This window comes from Brassica napus, chromosome A3, assembly GCF_020379485.1.
Source record: "Brassica napus cultivar Da-Ae chromosome A3, Da-Ae, whole genome shotgun sequence".
In the NCBI taxonomy this organism is placed as follows: domain Eukaryota; kingdom Viridiplantae; phylum Streptophyta; class Magnoliopsida; order Brassicales; family Brassicaceae; genus Brassica; species Brassica napus.
Window position 1 is genome coordinate 17,488,818 of NC_063436.1, and position 16,474 is coordinate 17,505,291.

Below are 16,474 nucleotides of genomic sequence, written 5' to 3' on the forward strand. Positions count from 1 at the left end.
CTCAAGACCCAGCAGTAGGCCCATTAATATAGTTGACTTTTTAGAATAGTTTGACTTAATTTCTGCCGTTGGATTGATTCCCCTCACTTTAACTAACGCACCTGATGATCGCTGTCTTTTGGCAACTCGCAAAAGCTCAGAGAGAATAATAACAACAGAGCAGCAGCAGAAGAAGAAGAAGTCGAATTTGGAATTGGAAACTCAAATTAATACAAAATCTCGATTTTCTGAAAACCCTCTAACAGTCCCGATCGATCGAAGAATCTCGGATCGGCTCAGAAAATCAAATGGCTTACGCATCTCGTATCATCATTCATTCCAACAAGGTACCTTCCCCTTTCTCATTTTCTCTGACGACGACTACCGTTTTTGATCTTTATTGCATAGCCACTTAAAAGTCTCTACCTTTACAGCAGAGTAATTGTTTGCTTGTTTAAATATTATGTATCTCTGTTAACACCACTTTGATGGTTGTTGTTATTATTTGTCAGCTGAAGCATGTCTCCACTTTACTGCGGCGTGAGCATTCCGTGGCAGCCCGCGGCTTCTCCAACAGCAGTACACACCCCTCTCTCACTGCAAGAGAAGGTAATTAACTCTTTCCTTAGAAGCTCATTTGAGGAAGACTGGTAGGTATCTCGTTGTCTTCAGTCATTTCCTTTTACTTGTTACGGGGAAAGAACATCATATATCGTTTCTTCATTTACGTACATTATCATATATAATTGAAAAAATTAATATTTTTTTTTGAGTATATGCTTGTTGCTTCAGTATTTTTTGTTTTTGCCTCTTCAGATATGCTCAAGACTCGTCTGTCTTGTTCCCCGGTAGAGAGAATTTCGAAATGTCGTGCCACCACTGTAAGCCCCTTTCTCTTCAGCATAATAGCATAATCCTCTGGCGTTTTTTTAGTCGTGATGTCATTAAATGTGTTATCATATAGGTACCAATGCCTAGTGGTATTTCAACAATGAGCACAAAAGCAATGACAGGACCAACACTTTTCAGAGAATATATAAGGTAGTTTACTCCTCTCAATCCGTTTTGCCAAAGTGCATACTTCTTGCTGCCTGCCTGAATAGAGTACGTCTAATCCTAACAGTACGCTTCTTTTGTTTGCGTATCAGCTCCCACATGCGATCAGTAAGAGGATTTTCATCCAGTTCAGGTAGTTAGCTCTTCTGTACATCTTCTATTACGGATATTTTGTGTACTACCTTATGAGTCTGTGTAACTGTGCTTTATGTTTCTAACTGGAACAACTAGTGGTTTAACTTGGTTTTTGTGTCTATTGCGGCTATTATGTTTCTGTTACTGTGAATATGCATTCCTACACGGTCCGTTTTACCAAGAGCGTCTACATATGTTTCAGATCTTCCTCCTCATCAAGAGATTGGAATGCCTTCTCTTTCGCCAACAATGACTGAGGCATGGATCTCCGGTTACTTCCTAACTACGAGTTTACGTTGTTGATTTTTTTAGATTTATACTAAATCTATCTGTCCAAACTTCAGGGTAACATTGCCAGGTGGCTGAAGAAAGAAGGTGATAAAGTCGCTCCTGGTGAAGTGCTTTGTGAAGTTGAAACTGTAATGTTAAATTTAGATTGAATCTCTTTTTTTTGTTTTCTACTATCATGTTAGAAATGTAACACTAATATCAAGCTATGTATAGGACAAAGCAACCGTTGAAATGGAATGCATGGAAGAGGGTTATCTCGCTAAGATACTAAAAGAGGAGGGGACAAAAGCAATTCAAGTTGGGGAGGTATGAAGATCTGTTTATTATCATGGGCTCTCATGAATTTATGATTTTGAGCTCTACGCTCCCTTTTTGTAACTGGGAGTTAAAGATTATTGAATTATGCATCAGAAAATATCTTCATTGTCATTTGTAGAATTATGTATAAATCGTTGTGCCTTTGTCCGAGTAGGTGATTGCTATCACAGTGGAAGAGGAAGAAGATATTCAAAAGTTCAAAGATTACACCCCCTCGTCTGGTGCTAGTCCCGCTGCTCCTGAAGCAAAACCAGCTCCTTCCCCACCAAAGGAAGAGAAGGTGGAGAAGCCAGCCAGTGCTCCTGAAGCCGAGACTTCTAAGCCAAGCCCTGCTCCTTCAGAAGATCGTATCTTTGCTAGTCCTCTTGCGAAAAAATTGGCTGAAGATAACAATGTTAGTTTCGAAAAAAAAAATTATATTAAAGCTCTTGTGGTTAATCTTTGTGTTCTTAATTATCTCCAACTTTCCCCTTGAAAACATTAGGTTCCTTTGTCAAGCATCAAAGCCACAGGTCCTGAAGGACGGATAGTGAAGGCTGATGTGGAAGAGTTCTTAGGTAACATAACTCCTTTACTCTTCCCTCTCTTTACATTGTCCTCCTGGTCATTCTTGTCTATATTAACAGTACTTACACAATCCCTGTTTCCTAATACATCTTTATGGTACAGCTTCACGCGGTAAAGAAACTACTGCCAAGCCTTCCAAGCCCACCGATTCGAAGGTTCCAGCTTTGGACTATGTTGATATCCCTCACACTCAGATACGAAAGGCAATACCTATACAATGACAACCTTATATCTCTAATTTCCCTAGTTCAAGGATTCTGAAATATGTTTATTGTATGGTATTGACAGGTCACAGCCTCGCGTTTGGCATTCTCAAAGCGAACTATTCCTCACTACTACTTGACCGTGGATACATGTGTTGACAAAATGATGGGGTAAGTATTATGTTTCAGATGATGCATCTTGGTTCGGTCAATAGATGCTAGACATAGCTATTTTTATATGCAGTCTGAGGAGTCAATTGAATTCATTTCAAGAGGCTAACGGGGGGAAACGTATATCTGTAAATGATCTTGTTATTAAGGTACATTGTACTTCTATTTCTTAAAGCAAAACCAAGCCAAATCACCGTCAGTGTCCTCCATTGTGAAATCATTAATTCGAAATTGCAGGCTGCTGCATTGGCTCTACGGAAAGTTCCTCAGTGCAATAGTTCATGGACTGACGAATACATCCGCCAGTAAGTGGATTTTGCTGCTTCACATGTTCATGACAACTTTGCAAATCATCTAATTATTTTGTTAATTTTTTTCCTTTGTTTATGTACAGATTTAGCAATGTGAACATCAATGTCGCAGTACAAACAGAAAACGGGCTTTACGTTCCTGTTGTCAAGGTGCGAGAGCACTCTCAATACAGTTATCAAACCTTCCATTGCAGAGAATTTTGATTTTTTTTTTAACTTCACTTCATCAATTGTACTTAATTCCAGGACGCGGACAAGAAAGGACTGTCCACAATTGGAGAAGAGGTTCGGTTCTTGGCTCAGAAGGCTAAAGAAAACAGCTTGAAGCCTGAAGATTATGAGGTTTGATTAGGATTATGCCACTGCTTTACTAATAATGCTTCTTCGAAAGCGAATCAGCTCAAAATGTTTCTTTTGACAGGGAGGAACATTCACAGTTTCCAACCTGGGAGGACCTTTTGGCATCAAACAGTTCTGTGCCGTCATCAATCCACCTCAAGCTGCTATTCTAGCTATTGGCTCCGGTAACTACTTACACACACATATTCTTTCCATTCATCCATTGAAGTTTCTTCCCAGGTAATTGTATTGTTGTGTCTGTATCTCAAAACAGCTGAGAAGAGAGTTGTTGCTGGTGGTGACCCTGACCAGTTCAACGTCGCTTCTTACATGTCTGTAACACTTAGCTGTGACCACCGCGTAATAGATGGTACATATTATTTCCATTCATATCCAATTATAATCATCATCACTTGAAAAGGTCTAATAGTAAGTCTGCCGTCCTTGTGCAGGTGCTATTGGAGCTGAATGGTTGAAGGCATTCAAGGGCTACATCGAGACCCCAGAGTCTATGTTGCTCTAAACTCTCCACACACACACACGTCAAAGCTAAAGCTCATAAGAGTATGACATTAAATTTCTCTGGTTTCGACTGTTTCTACCAGATTTGTTCCCTTTAGCCCCTTGTGCATGCCTTCCAAAGTTGCTTGCTATTGCCATTCTCTACGTTGAGTTGACAGATTCTTTTCCCAAAATAAAATCAGGAATCTAACAAGTTTATTACTGTTAAATGGATTGTTGGTTTCATCATGGGATGGCATCACAATAAAACCGATTTATTATTTTTTAATCATAACTAGTGATGAGTGTTTCTTCCTACAACAGAAGCATCTTGTGATAAGTCTTAGTAGTGGTGGTATAGTTAACTATATGAGAGATTAAAACCTGGAACACATAAATAATTATTTTAACATATAGATGTAGTCATCATGTTTAATAAGCGTAAATAGTTTATACTTGTGTGATTAGGTGCATGCTATATCCCCTATATATTAATTGAGAAACATTTGAAAAGTTGTAACCTCAATTTTGTATTAATTAAAAGAAGTCCCAATGCATAGGTGGCACTCAATTAGGTAGTCAATTACATTCAATTGAAAAATAAGTAGGTCCACATTCGATTTTTATATGTTGTTAGATACATAAGTTGGTCAAACTATATGATATAATGATATGATATGATATTTTCTTTCCTAAATAAAACCTACGGAATTACCATAAATGACTAATATATATATATGACAATTAATGATTTTAATAATAAAGATTTGATAACAATTTATATCTCCTCCATCATTTTTTGTTTAATTTTATATTATTAAAATAAATTAAACAATCAAATTAGCTATAAAAATAAAATTTAGATTTTTTCATATATGTTATATTTTGAATTTTTAAAAACGACAATAAATGACTAAAACTATTAAAATTATTATGTTAAAAATTAATGATCAATGGTTTAACATTTTTATTATAAGAAGATACACATGATTTTAAAACCATATGAGTAAAAAATATCATTTAATAATAAAATAAATATATATATATATATATATATAGATTAAACACTATATACCATAAGATTACATAAATATTTTAATATCAAAACTTTCAATGAATTTTCAAGAACATTTATAAATTATAAACTTATTAAAGATTTCAGAATGAAAATTTTGTTATCGATGATTTAAATATTTTGTTATAAAACGATATGAATGATCATAGAACCGTATGATTATAAATTCTTATTTAATAAATAACTATACAAAATATACTATTCTTAGAAAAATAGGTTGGTCCATCTTAATTTATATTACACTTTTTATTAAACTAACTATCGAATTGATAAATAACGTACCAAAAAATGTTTTGCAATTTCCTTAAATAAAATCTACGAAATTACCTAATATGAATAATAAATATTTGATAACAATTTTTGTATCTTAGTTCTTTTTTTTTAAATTTATATTATTAAAAGATATTTAAAAATCACATTAAATATATAATAAAAACATTTATATTTTTTCTTATATGTTATATTTTGAATTTTTCAAAACGTCTATAAATTATTAGAAATTTGAAGATTCCCACTCTGAAAATTTTGTGATCAATAATTAATTTCTTGTCATAATAAGTTACAAATGATCATAAAATTGTATTAATATGAACTTTTATTTAATATTATAAGAAGATACACATGCTTTTAAAACCATATGAGTAAAAAATATCATTTAATAATAAAACATATATATATATATATAGATTATACTATATACCATAAGATTACATAAGTATTTTAATATTAAAACTTTCAATGAATTTTCAAAAACATTTATAAATTATAAACTTATTAAATATTTCACATTGAAAATTTTGTTATCGATGATTTAAATATTCAGTTATAAAATGATATGAATGATCATAGAACTGTATGATTATAAATTTTCATTTAATAAATAACTATATAAAATATACTATTCTTAGAAAATAGGTTGATCCATCTTAACTTACATTATATTTTTTATTAAACTAACTATCGAATTGATAAATAATCTACCAAATATTTTTTTGCACTTTCCTTAATTAGAAGCTACGAAATTACCTAATATGATTAACGTATATATGAAAATTAATTATTATGAATAATAAATAATTGATAACAATTTTGTATCTTAGTTCTTTTTTTAATTTTATATTATTGAAAGATATTAAAAAATTACATTAAATATATAATAAAAACATTTATATTTTTTCTTATATGTTATATTTTGAATTTTTTAAAACGTCTATATATTATTAGAAATTTGAATATTTTCAATCTGAAAATTTTGTGATCAATAGATTATTTTTTTTGTTATAATAAGTTACAAATGATCATAAAATATAATGCATATGAATTTTTATATAATAAATATTCAAACTAAATATATATATATATATATATATACTAATGATTTAAAGCAACAAGATTGGCTGATCAATTTATCGTCCAGTTGAAATCTTTCAAAAGTATGTGAAAGACTAAAGTCAAAGTAAATATGGATTTAGAATAGTAGTTATATTTTACTAACCGAAATACCGAAAAAAATCGAATCGAACCGAAACCAACCCGATATCCGGATTGAACACCCCTAATCCAAATGAAGCCAAATTATTGTTTCATTCTCCAAAATATAATAAAAATAATAACTTAATCCCGCGCAAGGCGCGGGTCTTATCCTAGTTCTACTATTAATTAAGCAAAAACAATAACTCGTAAAAGAACCCTAGCGGCCTGAAAAGAAAGTTACATCTCATCTGTAAGAAAACTGAAAAATAGAAAATGGGGAAAAGTGAGACAGAGGGAGAGAAGGAGGTAGGTCTCTTGCCCTACAATATCTGCCTAACCCACCTAGCATATATCACATGTAATCCTATAATTCTCAATTTTCAAATTAGTTTCCTAAAACCAAAATGAGGAAGGAAAAAAAAGAAGAAAAGATGATTATGATGATCCATCTGAATGACTAAAACGGGAAGTTATGCTCTAAAGTGGAAATATCACTTAGTCCACAGGTCTTACCTCCTTTTTCATCTACTTTATGCACACACAAAAAACGATCATGTATCCTTAATCTACTTTATTCACATCGTGATGATCGCCAATATCTACCACCTTCCTAATACATAGATTACCACCTGTTGGATAATTCCAAGCTTGTGGAAACTTAACATATTATTAAATGTTTAATATGTTAAGATAAACACAATAAGGAAACCTAGAAATAGGAAAAGGAAGTTTCTATTTAGGTTAGGTTTGTGTTTTTCATATCCCACATGTTAAAGGGAATTATCTTTCATATAAATATAGGTCTAATGGAGAGGTGTTCTATATGATCTAAGTGAAACATATTGAGAGCTTTAGTTTTGAGTAGTTTCTAAAGCTAATAAGAAAAGTTGTTCTTATAACTCCTTGTGTTTCTAAGAGATTTGAATTGGTATCAGAGCCTCAGGTTGGAGACTCGATCTAAGCTTAAGTTGTAGCTTAAGATCCTGGTGCTTGGGAACAAGAGATCGCGACGGCAAGATGGCTGACGTGACTAGGGCTCCACGCACGAAGGACTTTGGATCTACATCTATCCAATGTCCGATGTTGTCATCGACAAACTACACAGTTTGGTCGATGAGGATGAAGGTTCTACTACGTGTTCATGAAGTGTGGGACACAATCGAACCCGGTTCAGATGATCAAAAGAAGAACGATGTTGCGATAGCTCTTTTGTTTCAATCTGTTCCCGAAACATTGATTCTCCAGGTGGGAGAACAAACCGCATCAAAAGAGATCTGGAACGCCATCAAGTCGCGACACCTAGGAGCTGATCGTGTAAGGGAGGCGAGACTTCAGACGTTGATGGCGGAGTTTGACAGGTTGAAGATGGATGATTCAGATACGGTCGATGACTTCGCGGGGAAGATATCGGGCCTATCATCCAAAGCAACCTCGTTGGGAGAAAACATAGAAGAATCCAAGATGGTCAAGAAGTTCTTAAAGGGTCTTCCAAGACACAAGTATATCCAGATCGTAGCATCACTTGAGCAAGTCCTAGATCTCAACTCAACGGGGTTTGAAGACATAGTTGGAAGGCTTAAGGCATACGAGGAGCGTGTAGGAGAAGAAACTCAGAAAGAAGACCAAGGGAAGCTGATGTTTTCGAACAATGAAGAGCATAGTCAGAGGGGCTATGAGAATTCTCGTGGTAGAGGAAGAGGAAGGAACGGTAGAGGCAGAGGTCGAGGTAGGTCACACAACCAAAACCGTGCGTCACACACCGAAGATAACAACTCGAAGAAGAATCGTTCAAAGCTGATATGTTGGAGATGTGACAAGCCTGGTCACTACGCAACTGTCTGTCCCGAAAAGACAGAGAAGAATCAAGAAACTAACCTAAACGAGACAGAAGAGGCTGATGCACTCTATGTACACGAGGTGGTGTTTTTGAACGAAGATAAGGTGATTCTGAAGAATCTTGATATCGACAAAGGCAGTGCAAGTGTCTGGTATTTGGATAATGGAGCGAGCAATCACATGACAGGGAACAAGGAGTTCTTTTCGAGTTTGAATCTCAACACCAAAGGGAAGGTGAAGTTTGGTGATGGATCGTGTGTTGATATTATAGGAAAGGGTGTGGTTACTTTTGTGTGCAAGACTGGAGAGAAGAAGGCACTCAAAGACATATACTACATACCCGATCTGAAGCACAATATATTGAGTCTTGGGCAAGCAACAGAGAACGGATGTGAGGTTAACATGAAAGATGTCTACTTAACGCTCACAGATTCGCATGGAAGGTTGCTAGTTCGTGTGACAAGATCTCCAAACCATCTCTACAAGACCCCTATGGAGGTAAGCTACCCGGAGTGTTTACATGTCAGGGACGTAGATGCTACATGGAGATGGCATGCTCGACTAGGACATATAAGCTATGGAGTGATGAATAACATGGTAAGGAAGGAGATGGTCGTAGGAATGCCGTGTGTAACACATGAAGAAAGCATGTGTGACGCATGTCTCGCAGGGAAGCAGATCAGACAGTCATTCCCGACCAAAGCTATGTTTCGTGCGACAAAGCCATTAGAGTTATTGCATGGAGATTTGTGCGGACGAATCGCACCACCAACACCAGCATATAATCATGAGGCATTCTATCGGTTCAAAAGATTTCACACCGATAGAGGAGGAGAGTTTGCCTCAGCTATGTTCAATCTAGGTTGCACCGATAGAGGAGGAGAGGTTGCCTCAGATGTGTTCAATCTAGGATGCACCGATAGAGGAGGAGAGATTGCCTCAGATGAGTTCAACCTATCTTGTAAAGAAGATTGGGTTGAAGCTATGGAAGACGAGTTGGAGTCTATCAAAAGAAACAAGATATGGGAGCTTGTAGATAGATCGACTGGTTCTGAGAAGAAAGGAGAAGATGATCGAGTTTGTGTGTTACACAAGACGTTGCGTGTGTTACGCCAGGCACCCAGAGCATGGAGTGTGAAACTTGATCAGGTACCATCAGTGTACTGCAAGACTGAAGGAGGAGACGTCTTGATCATAGCCATCTACGTTGATGATCTATTTGTGACAGGAACTTCACTTAAGGTGATTAGGCAATTCAAGGAGGAGATGTCTAAGAAGTTCGAGATGTCAGATCTAGGTATGCTAACGTACTACCTTGGCATAGAGGTGATTCAAGGAGCAGACGGAATCAGAATAAAGCAAGAGACGTATGCTCAAGGAATCATGTGTGACACAAAGATGGAAGTGTGTAACACGACTCACGTAGGAGTGTGTAACACGACTCACAGAGGAGTGTGTGACACAAAGGTGGAAGCGTGTGACACAATGCACGTACCAATGGAGTCAAGGTTCTCAAAGGCTGAAGATGAACCAGAGATAAATCAGTTGGGTGTTGAGCAGAAGGCCGACATCCTTCCCAGAGCTCACGTACGCAAGATGGCAGATGTGACCATAGTTATCATCGTAGTGAGCTTCAGCCACAAGACTCATCGCAACTTAAGTGAAGAGGTCATGAGAAGGTTCTACTAGAACTGGACCGATTCTAAGAAGAAGCGGTACAGAAGCAAGGAGAGCATCCGGTCTAACCTTGAGAAAGATGTGAATCCAATGGGTGGATTCGTACACCGTGGTGTGGTGGATGATGATTACTTGATGATTGAGTTCAAGCAAATGAGGAGCTTAATCGGAGTTCAAGAAATTGATCTCCCTAATTCAAGTTGGAATTAAGGGGGTGAATGTTGGATAATTCCAAGCTTGTGAAAACTTAACATATTATTAGATGTTTAATATGTTAAGATAAACACAATAAGGAAACCTAGAAATAGGAAAAGGAAGTTTCTATTTAGGTTAGGTTTGTGTTTTCCATATCCCACATGTTAAAGGGAATTATCTTTCATATAAATATAGGTCTAATGGAGAGGTGTTCTATATGATCTAAGTGAAACATATTGAGAGCTTTAGTTTTGAGTAGTTTCTAAAGCTAATAAGAAAAGTTGTTCTTATAACTCCTTGTGTTTCTAAGAGATTTGACCACCTTCTTCGTCTACTTCTTCTTATATACATGAACCTCACACGTTTTAGAACACTAGATTTTGAGGCTCGTGTATATATCAAAATAATCTATGTATGTGTGTGATTTTTTTTTTGAACGACCGTGTGTGAATCAAGTATATATTTATTGTATGTATAAGATGGTAGATTGTAGTTGTAGGTGTGTAAGAAGAGAGAATCTAGTGGGCTGCAAAAAAGGAGAGAAAATGACAGAGCATGTGACAAGAGACAGAGAAACAAACAGAGTAGTGAATAGTCTTACTCTCTTTTAATGAACCTAACTCTCTCTGAATATTTCTGATTCTTCACATGTCTTTCTCTTCTTTCTTATTCCCTGTTCTATAAAACTGATGCCTGCAAAAATATTTAATAAAAACGACAAAATATTTAACAATTTATTTTAAAGAGAAAAGGTATTCACTTCACTTGCAAGTTGCAACCAAACAAACCTAGTCCCCCTCTTTATCCAATGGTCTCTTCCTTGCTCTCTACTTCTCATCTAAACACCCTTTTCTTTCTTCCTTATTTACCATTTTGTGACCCCTAAAGAAAAGACACACACCACATTTTCCTACGTAGCTCATCAGAATATAAAATTAATAATATAATTATATTATTAATGATATTAATATTATTTGGCTAAAAAACCCCACTTGACATATTTTACTATTGTGGGTGCTCTTATGATTTTAGTTTTGTTTTTGTAGTAAGTCAGCAAAGCTTAAATATTTAATCTTTAGTTAGAAAAAGTTTGGTTCTTTCTTCTCGAGTCAGAGATTTGTGCAGAGATACGAGAATAAGCTCTTCGCCAATTTGTTTTCAACACATCTATCAGTTGTTTTCATGTATTACGACAGTAATATCACGGCACACCAAATGTAATAAAAATGAACTCAGTAAATAGGAGAAATGACACTCATTTTTAGGCTATGAAGTGTTGGGATACAGCTTAAATTTAAAAAAGGGCAGGCTGCTCAAAGAAAGAAAAAAAGATTGCCACCAAAAATCAATGTACTTTTATTTCACACAACATATTTATGGGTTTAATGTTAAAGAAAGATGTGAAGAGAGAGAAAAAAATTGGGAAGTGAGGAAAGAGTAGTCAGAGAGACATGAGCATCAAGTGCTGTAGAAGAAGCAACAGAACACTGGGCCTGAGAGTCTCTTCAGATTTGCCAGTCTTTATATGACCACACTCTTCTTCCCTTCCTTACATTTTATCTATCTATTATAACACTCACAATATTGGATATTTTAATGTTGTTTTGATTTTACACAACATGGCAAAACTCCTTAAAAGCTCTGGTCCTCCTCATCTGACAAATTTTTTATTTCTTACAAAGTTATATATATATATATATATCTTAGATTTTACTTTATGAATGTTGTGTGATATAAATATTTCAGTTAAATATTAAGTAATATAAAATCATGTTTTAACTTTTATTTTAAAAAAATTCCCATGCAAAACCCTAATTTTAAATTTAGTTTTATGGTAATAGAGTGTGACTAATTGTATAGTATAATCTCTATTATGTAATAACTTTTTTGTTCTCTAACTATAAAAGTAGGTTTATATAAAAGAGGCACAGGCCTCCTGCAGAGGGAGAAGCTAGCAAGTGTGCATGCAAACTGCATCTGAGTAGTATATGTTTAGAGAGAGAGAGAGATCAATCCAGAGGAAAAAGTGACAGAAAGTGGTCTTCTTTGTCTGTCTCTGTCCTAAACTCAGGAACCCTAGCTAATCTCTGAATCCATCAAGAAAGCTACATAACCCTTTGAGGAAAGCTAGAGAAGAAGAAAGATGATGAACCTAAGTGGAACTAGTGGGAGAACAATAGAGAGGCCACCATTTACACCAACACAATGGCAAGAACTAGAGCATCAAGCCCTAATCTACAAGTACATGGTCTCAGGTGTTCCTGTCCCTCCTGAGCTCATCTTCTCCATTAGAAGAAGCTTGGACTCTTCCTTGGTCTCTAGACTCCTCCCTCACCAATCCAGTAAGCCCTAAACTTAACAAGTATTTTCTATTTTGTTGATTTCATATTTTGTCTACTATTTGAGTATAGATAAACTAAGGAGATAATAACTAGAGTTTTACATCAAACATCATGATTAATTTTAGGGTTTATTGAATGATGTAGTTGGGTGGGGATGCTACCAAATGGGATTAGGGAGAAAACCAGATCCAGAACCAGGAAGATGCAGAAGAACAGATGGTAAGAAGTGGAGATGCTCAAGAGAAGCACACCCAGATTCAAAGTATTGTGAAAAACACATGCACAGAGGAAGAAACCGTGCCAAGAAAGCTCTTGATCAGAATCAGACAACTGCTCCTTCAACATCACCATCTCTTTCTTTCCCCAACAAAGACAACCCAATAAGCCCCACCTTGTCTTCTTCTTCCTCTAGTTTCATTGACACTTACAGTAGGTTTGGTGTTGGTAGTAGTAATACTAGAGGTTACTTCAACAACCATTCTCTTGATTATCCTTATCCTTCTTCTTGTTCACCTAAACAACAACAAACTCTTGAGCATGCTTCTGCTTTGTCACTTCATCAAAACAAATCATCTATTTCTCAGTTCAATGTCTTAGCTTCTGAAACTGACCACAAAGACTTCAGGTTCTGTGTCTTGTCTTTTTAATTCTTGAAAATTTTCTGAAGCCATGATCTTTAATTATAACAAAATCTTTGTTTTAATTATGATTTCAGACATTTTCAAGGGATTGGGGAGAGAACTTTTTTTCCGGAAGCTTCTAAAAGCTTTCAAGAGTCTCCATACCATCACCAAGAAGCGCTAGCAACAGCAATGAACGATCCCTACCATGGTAGTAGTTCTGATCATCATCACACATACTCATCCCCATCATCATCATCTCGACATCGAGATCATCACCAACAACAACAACATTTCGTTTTGGGGGCTGACGAGTTTAACAAGCCCACAAGAACCGTCTTCTCAAACACATCTAGACAAGGTCATCAAGAAGAGGAGGAGAAAGATTCACCGAAAATAAAGAAGTCTCTTCATCATTTCTTTGGTGAGGACTGGGCACAGATCAAGAACACTTCAGATTCTTGGCTTGATCTTTCTTCCCAGTCAAGACTCGACACTGGTAATTTTCTATCTTATATGTGCTAATAGCTAGATAATAACAGTTTTAATTTACTGATTGTTTTAAATAATTTAGCTTTAATTTCTCAGGTAGCTGAATAAGGTCAATGATGGGTTTGCAACCAACACACACACAAGTTTGAAACGTTGAAAGGTCATTTCATCTATTTCCGTGGGACATTGAGACAAGACACTGTTTGCAGAGACCCTATATGTATACATTTATGTCTGATCTCTCAATTTTATCTATGTTTTATGTTTAGAGGTCCAACAAGAAGAGTGATCCGACATCTATATCTGTGTTTCTCTGGCTTTTCTCCAGCTACTGTTTTCTTATCGTTTTATTTTATTTGGTTGTAGCTGAAAGAAACACTATATATATATCGATTTGTTTCTTAGGACGCAAGCAACTTTAATTGCTTACTTATGGAATTAATTTATTTGCGATTACATGTCAAATAATATAAAAAACGTGTGCTAAACATTTGAAAAGGGGTAATAATCATTGCCTAATCTAAAAATTACTATGATTCTGGATAAAGCAAATTAATGTATATTGAGATTAAACACAGGTCAAATGACGTTTACAGAGTGAGTTATTAAAATATTTACATGAAAGCATTATAGATTTTGTCGTTCAGGGAAGAACAAGCAATCATATACAACTTATGGTTGCTTCCTTTCCATGCATGTGCTTCTTAAGCATAAGGAACGAAAACGAGTTAAAAAGATCAACATCATTGACTCTCGAGTATAAAGGTTTTAGGTGCGTATGATTACTTGGAATCATTATCAACAATAATTATTATTCTATTCCAATTTTCATACTATTATAATATATATATATATCTAAATGGTGAGCATCTAAAAAAGCATGTTGCCAACGAAGATTCCGTGAAGGGAAACAGGTCCAGATCAAAACCAGCACATCTTTTCTCAGTCATACCAAGCAAAAACGCGTCTTAAAAACACTTCCATAGTAGGGAACAAGATGAACACCATTATCATCTTCAACCATATGTCATAATAACCAATACCAGTATGTTGTTACCCGAATCTAGTCATGAAACTTTCAAGAACAGCAGAAATCCCCTAAAGTATATAAACTACTTATGATCGGTGTAGCCAACAGCTCTTCAAATACCGCTAGCTCTAACCAAAACAAACCAGACCGCAAAACCAGAGATGGGTTATCAATTCCCATTTGGCCATTTCCATACGAATCTTTTCTATAGTTTGAACTTTGCAACATTAAGATGAAGAACTAGAATGTACATAACCAAGATTTCGACACCAAAGATTCAGCATTCTCTGATTCTAATTTCAAAGAGCTATCAAAGACAAAAGAATCTTAACATTTTTTTCTGTTTTCAAGAGCTATCACTTACAGTTACAGCCTAATCGGTTTCCTCCTACCTAAAAAAAAAAATGTCTCAAACGTCAAACTCATACCTGAGAGAAATTGACAAATAACCTGTTGTGTCTAAGAAAAGCGAAACATAGAGAAAGAAACTTGAATCTTCCTACCATACTCTGCCACGATTCTCACTACAACATCACACAGACAAACCGAGATATATCGCACAATATGCATAAACAGAGGATTTGTGTACAACCCTGAATCATTTAGAGAATGTAAAACAAGAATATTCAAAGGAACGAACTCACAAAATGATATTATATATCGTTTTTTTTTCTTTCTGGTGTTGAACAACATCTCACAGAATTGGCTAAAAGAACAATATTACATGACTTGAGAGCCACTCTTTCTCTCTCTCTCGACACCTCTCTGTTTTTCACTCTAGTTAGCATCATTAGGCACGTAAAAATGAAAAAAAAAACCCTACACGACCTTAAAAAAGAACAAAAAAATATTAGAAAGAAAAAAAAGAAAAAAAATGAACTTTGTCAAACCCAGAATGTACCCATTTACAGAGGAAGTCTTTGATGATCCGATAAGGAGGGAGAAAGGCTATGATGATCTCTTCCTTAAAGTTTCTCAGTAAGTATGTGTCATCCTTAAAAGCTGCTTTCTTTTGAAAACCAAGAAGGCAACAACGCAAATCTGCAGCATCGCTGCGAACCCAGCAAAAACAAGACCCACCGTCTTCCCTGTGTTTAATCCACTCTTCTCCGGCTGCTTGAAGATCCGTGGAGGCGGAGGAGTAGGAGGAGGTGGAGATGGTGGTCGTAGCCTCCGTGATTTATTTCTGTTAAATTGCGGAGGAGGAGCTAGCGCACGCGGTGGCGGAGGAGGAGGTTTTGGAATCGGCGGCGGTGGTGAAGGTGGAGAATGAGGCGGAGGAGATGGAGGAGGAGGAGTTAGAATGCCAACGCTGGATTGAGGCGGAGGAGGCGTGTTAGCTTGAGGAGGACGTGGCGGCGTACTGTCTCCTGATTGTTTCAATGGCGGAGGAGGAGGAGGAGGCGAGAGATTCCGGAGCGGAAGAGGAGGAGGTGGTGATAGAGTTTGAGCTTGACCTTGTTGTGATTGGACGAAGAGGAAGCTGAGAATGATACCGAGAAGTATAACATTCAAATTCAAAAACTCCATTAATCACCGATTCAGATCGAAAACAAAGCGCGTCTCTTCTTCTTCTTCCTTTTGCCGTCAGCGCATAGTTGAATCGGAAGATCTGGTCAACGGAAGAAGAAGACGATTGGTGTTGTTGATTCAGGAGAGAAATCGAGGGAAAGAGTTTCTCCTCCTTTCCTTCCTCTCCCTCTCCCTGTTTCCTGCTGAAGTCGAAGCAAGGATTCTCGAATCTGATCAAGGGAGCTACTAGGTTAGGTTTCTGTATCTCCCCTAAATCGACGAATCCGATTCGATGGAGAGGGGTCAGAGAATTTTCATACGAGGAAAACTTTGGCAGAGAAAGTGGTTTAA

General features: G+C 36.2%; 3 protein-coding genes across 4 annotated transcripts; 2 read left to right on the top strand and 1 right to left on the bottom strand.

Moving 5' to 3' along the window:
• Nucleotides 1-85: 85 nt before the first annotated feature.
• On the top strand, nt 86-4,169 carry LOC106390448 (dihydrolipoyllysine-residue acetyltransferase component 2 of pyruvate dehydrogenase complex, mitochondrial-like). Its single transcript, XM_013830907.3, has 19 exons — nt 86-326; nt 492-588; nt 796-860; nt 944-1,020; nt 1,128-1,168; nt 1,373-1,428; nt 1,515-1,589; nt 1,675-1,767; nt 1,934-2,173; nt 2,264-2,336; nt 2,449-2,549; nt 2,635-2,720; nt 2,794-2,869; nt 2,958-3,025; nt 3,115-3,181; nt 3,278-3,373; nt 3,453-3,555; nt 3,645-3,740; nt 3,823-4,169. Exons 1-19 carry the CDS (start codon nt 288-290, stop codon nt 3,891-3,893), a joined length of 1,620 nt encoding a protein of 539 aa, XP_013686361.2. The 5' UTR covers nt 86-287; the 3' UTR covers nt 3,894-4,169.
• Nucleotides 4,170-11,994: 7,825 nt separating this feature from the next.
• LOC106395748 (growth-regulating factor 5) lies at nt 11,995-14,031 on the top strand. Of its 2 annotated transcripts, none has more exons than XM_013836117.3 (4): nt 11,995-12,469; nt 12,614-13,094; nt 13,185-13,588; nt 13,664-14,031. In XM_013836117.3, the coding sequence occupies exons 1-4, from the start codon at nt 12,271-12,273 to the stop codon at nt 13,687-13,689; spliced, it is 1,110 nt and encodes a 369-aa protein (XP_013691571.1). In that variant the 5' UTR covers nt 11,995-12,270; the 3' UTR covers nt 13,690-14,031. The 2 variants fall into 2 exon arrangements, with proteins under 2 accessions (XP_013691571.1, XP_013691573.1); XM_013836119.3 differs by having other exon boundaries at nt 12,011-12,469; nt 13,678-14,031.
• Nucleotides 14,032-15,586: 1,555 nt separating this feature from the next.
• On the bottom strand, nt 15,587-16,141 carry LOC106393574 (sulfated surface glycoprotein 185-like). Its single transcript, XM_013834262.1, has one exon. The coding sequence runs from the start codon at nt 16,139-16,141 to the stop codon at nt 15,587-15,589; it is 555 nt and encodes a 184-aa protein (XP_013689716.1).
• Nucleotides 16,142-16,474: the final 333 nt, after the last annotated feature.

Bases quoted from the DNA above. Each gene is read 5' to 3' on its own strand.
- LOC106390448 (XM_013830907.3), top strand. From the start codon at position 288: ATGGCTTACGCATCTCGTATCATCATTCATTCCAACAAG. The intron at 1,768-1,933 runs GTATGAAGATCT...TTGTCCGAGTAG, and splicing joins AAGCAATTCAAGTTGGGGAG to GTGATTGCTATCACAGTGGA. The intron at 3,026-3,114 runs GTAAGTGGATTT...GTTTATGTACAG, and splicing joins ACTGACGAATACATCCGCCA to ATTTAGCAATGTGAACATCA.
- LOC106395748 (XM_013836117.3), top strand. From the start codon at position 12,271: ATGATGAACCTAAGTGGAACTAGTGGGAGAACAATAGAGAGGCCACCA. The intron at 13,095-13,184 runs GTTCTGTGTCTT...TTATGATTTCAG, and splicing joins ACTGACCACAAAGACTTCAG to ACATTTTCAAGGGATTGGGG. The intron at 13,589-13,663 runs GTAATTTTCTAT...TAAATAATTTAG, and splicing joins CCAGTCAAGACTCGACACTG to CTTTAATTTCTCAGGTAGCT.
- LOC106393574 (XM_013834262.1), bottom strand. From the start codon at position 16,141: ATGGAGTTTTTGAATTTGAATGTTATACTTCTCGGTATCATTCTCAGC.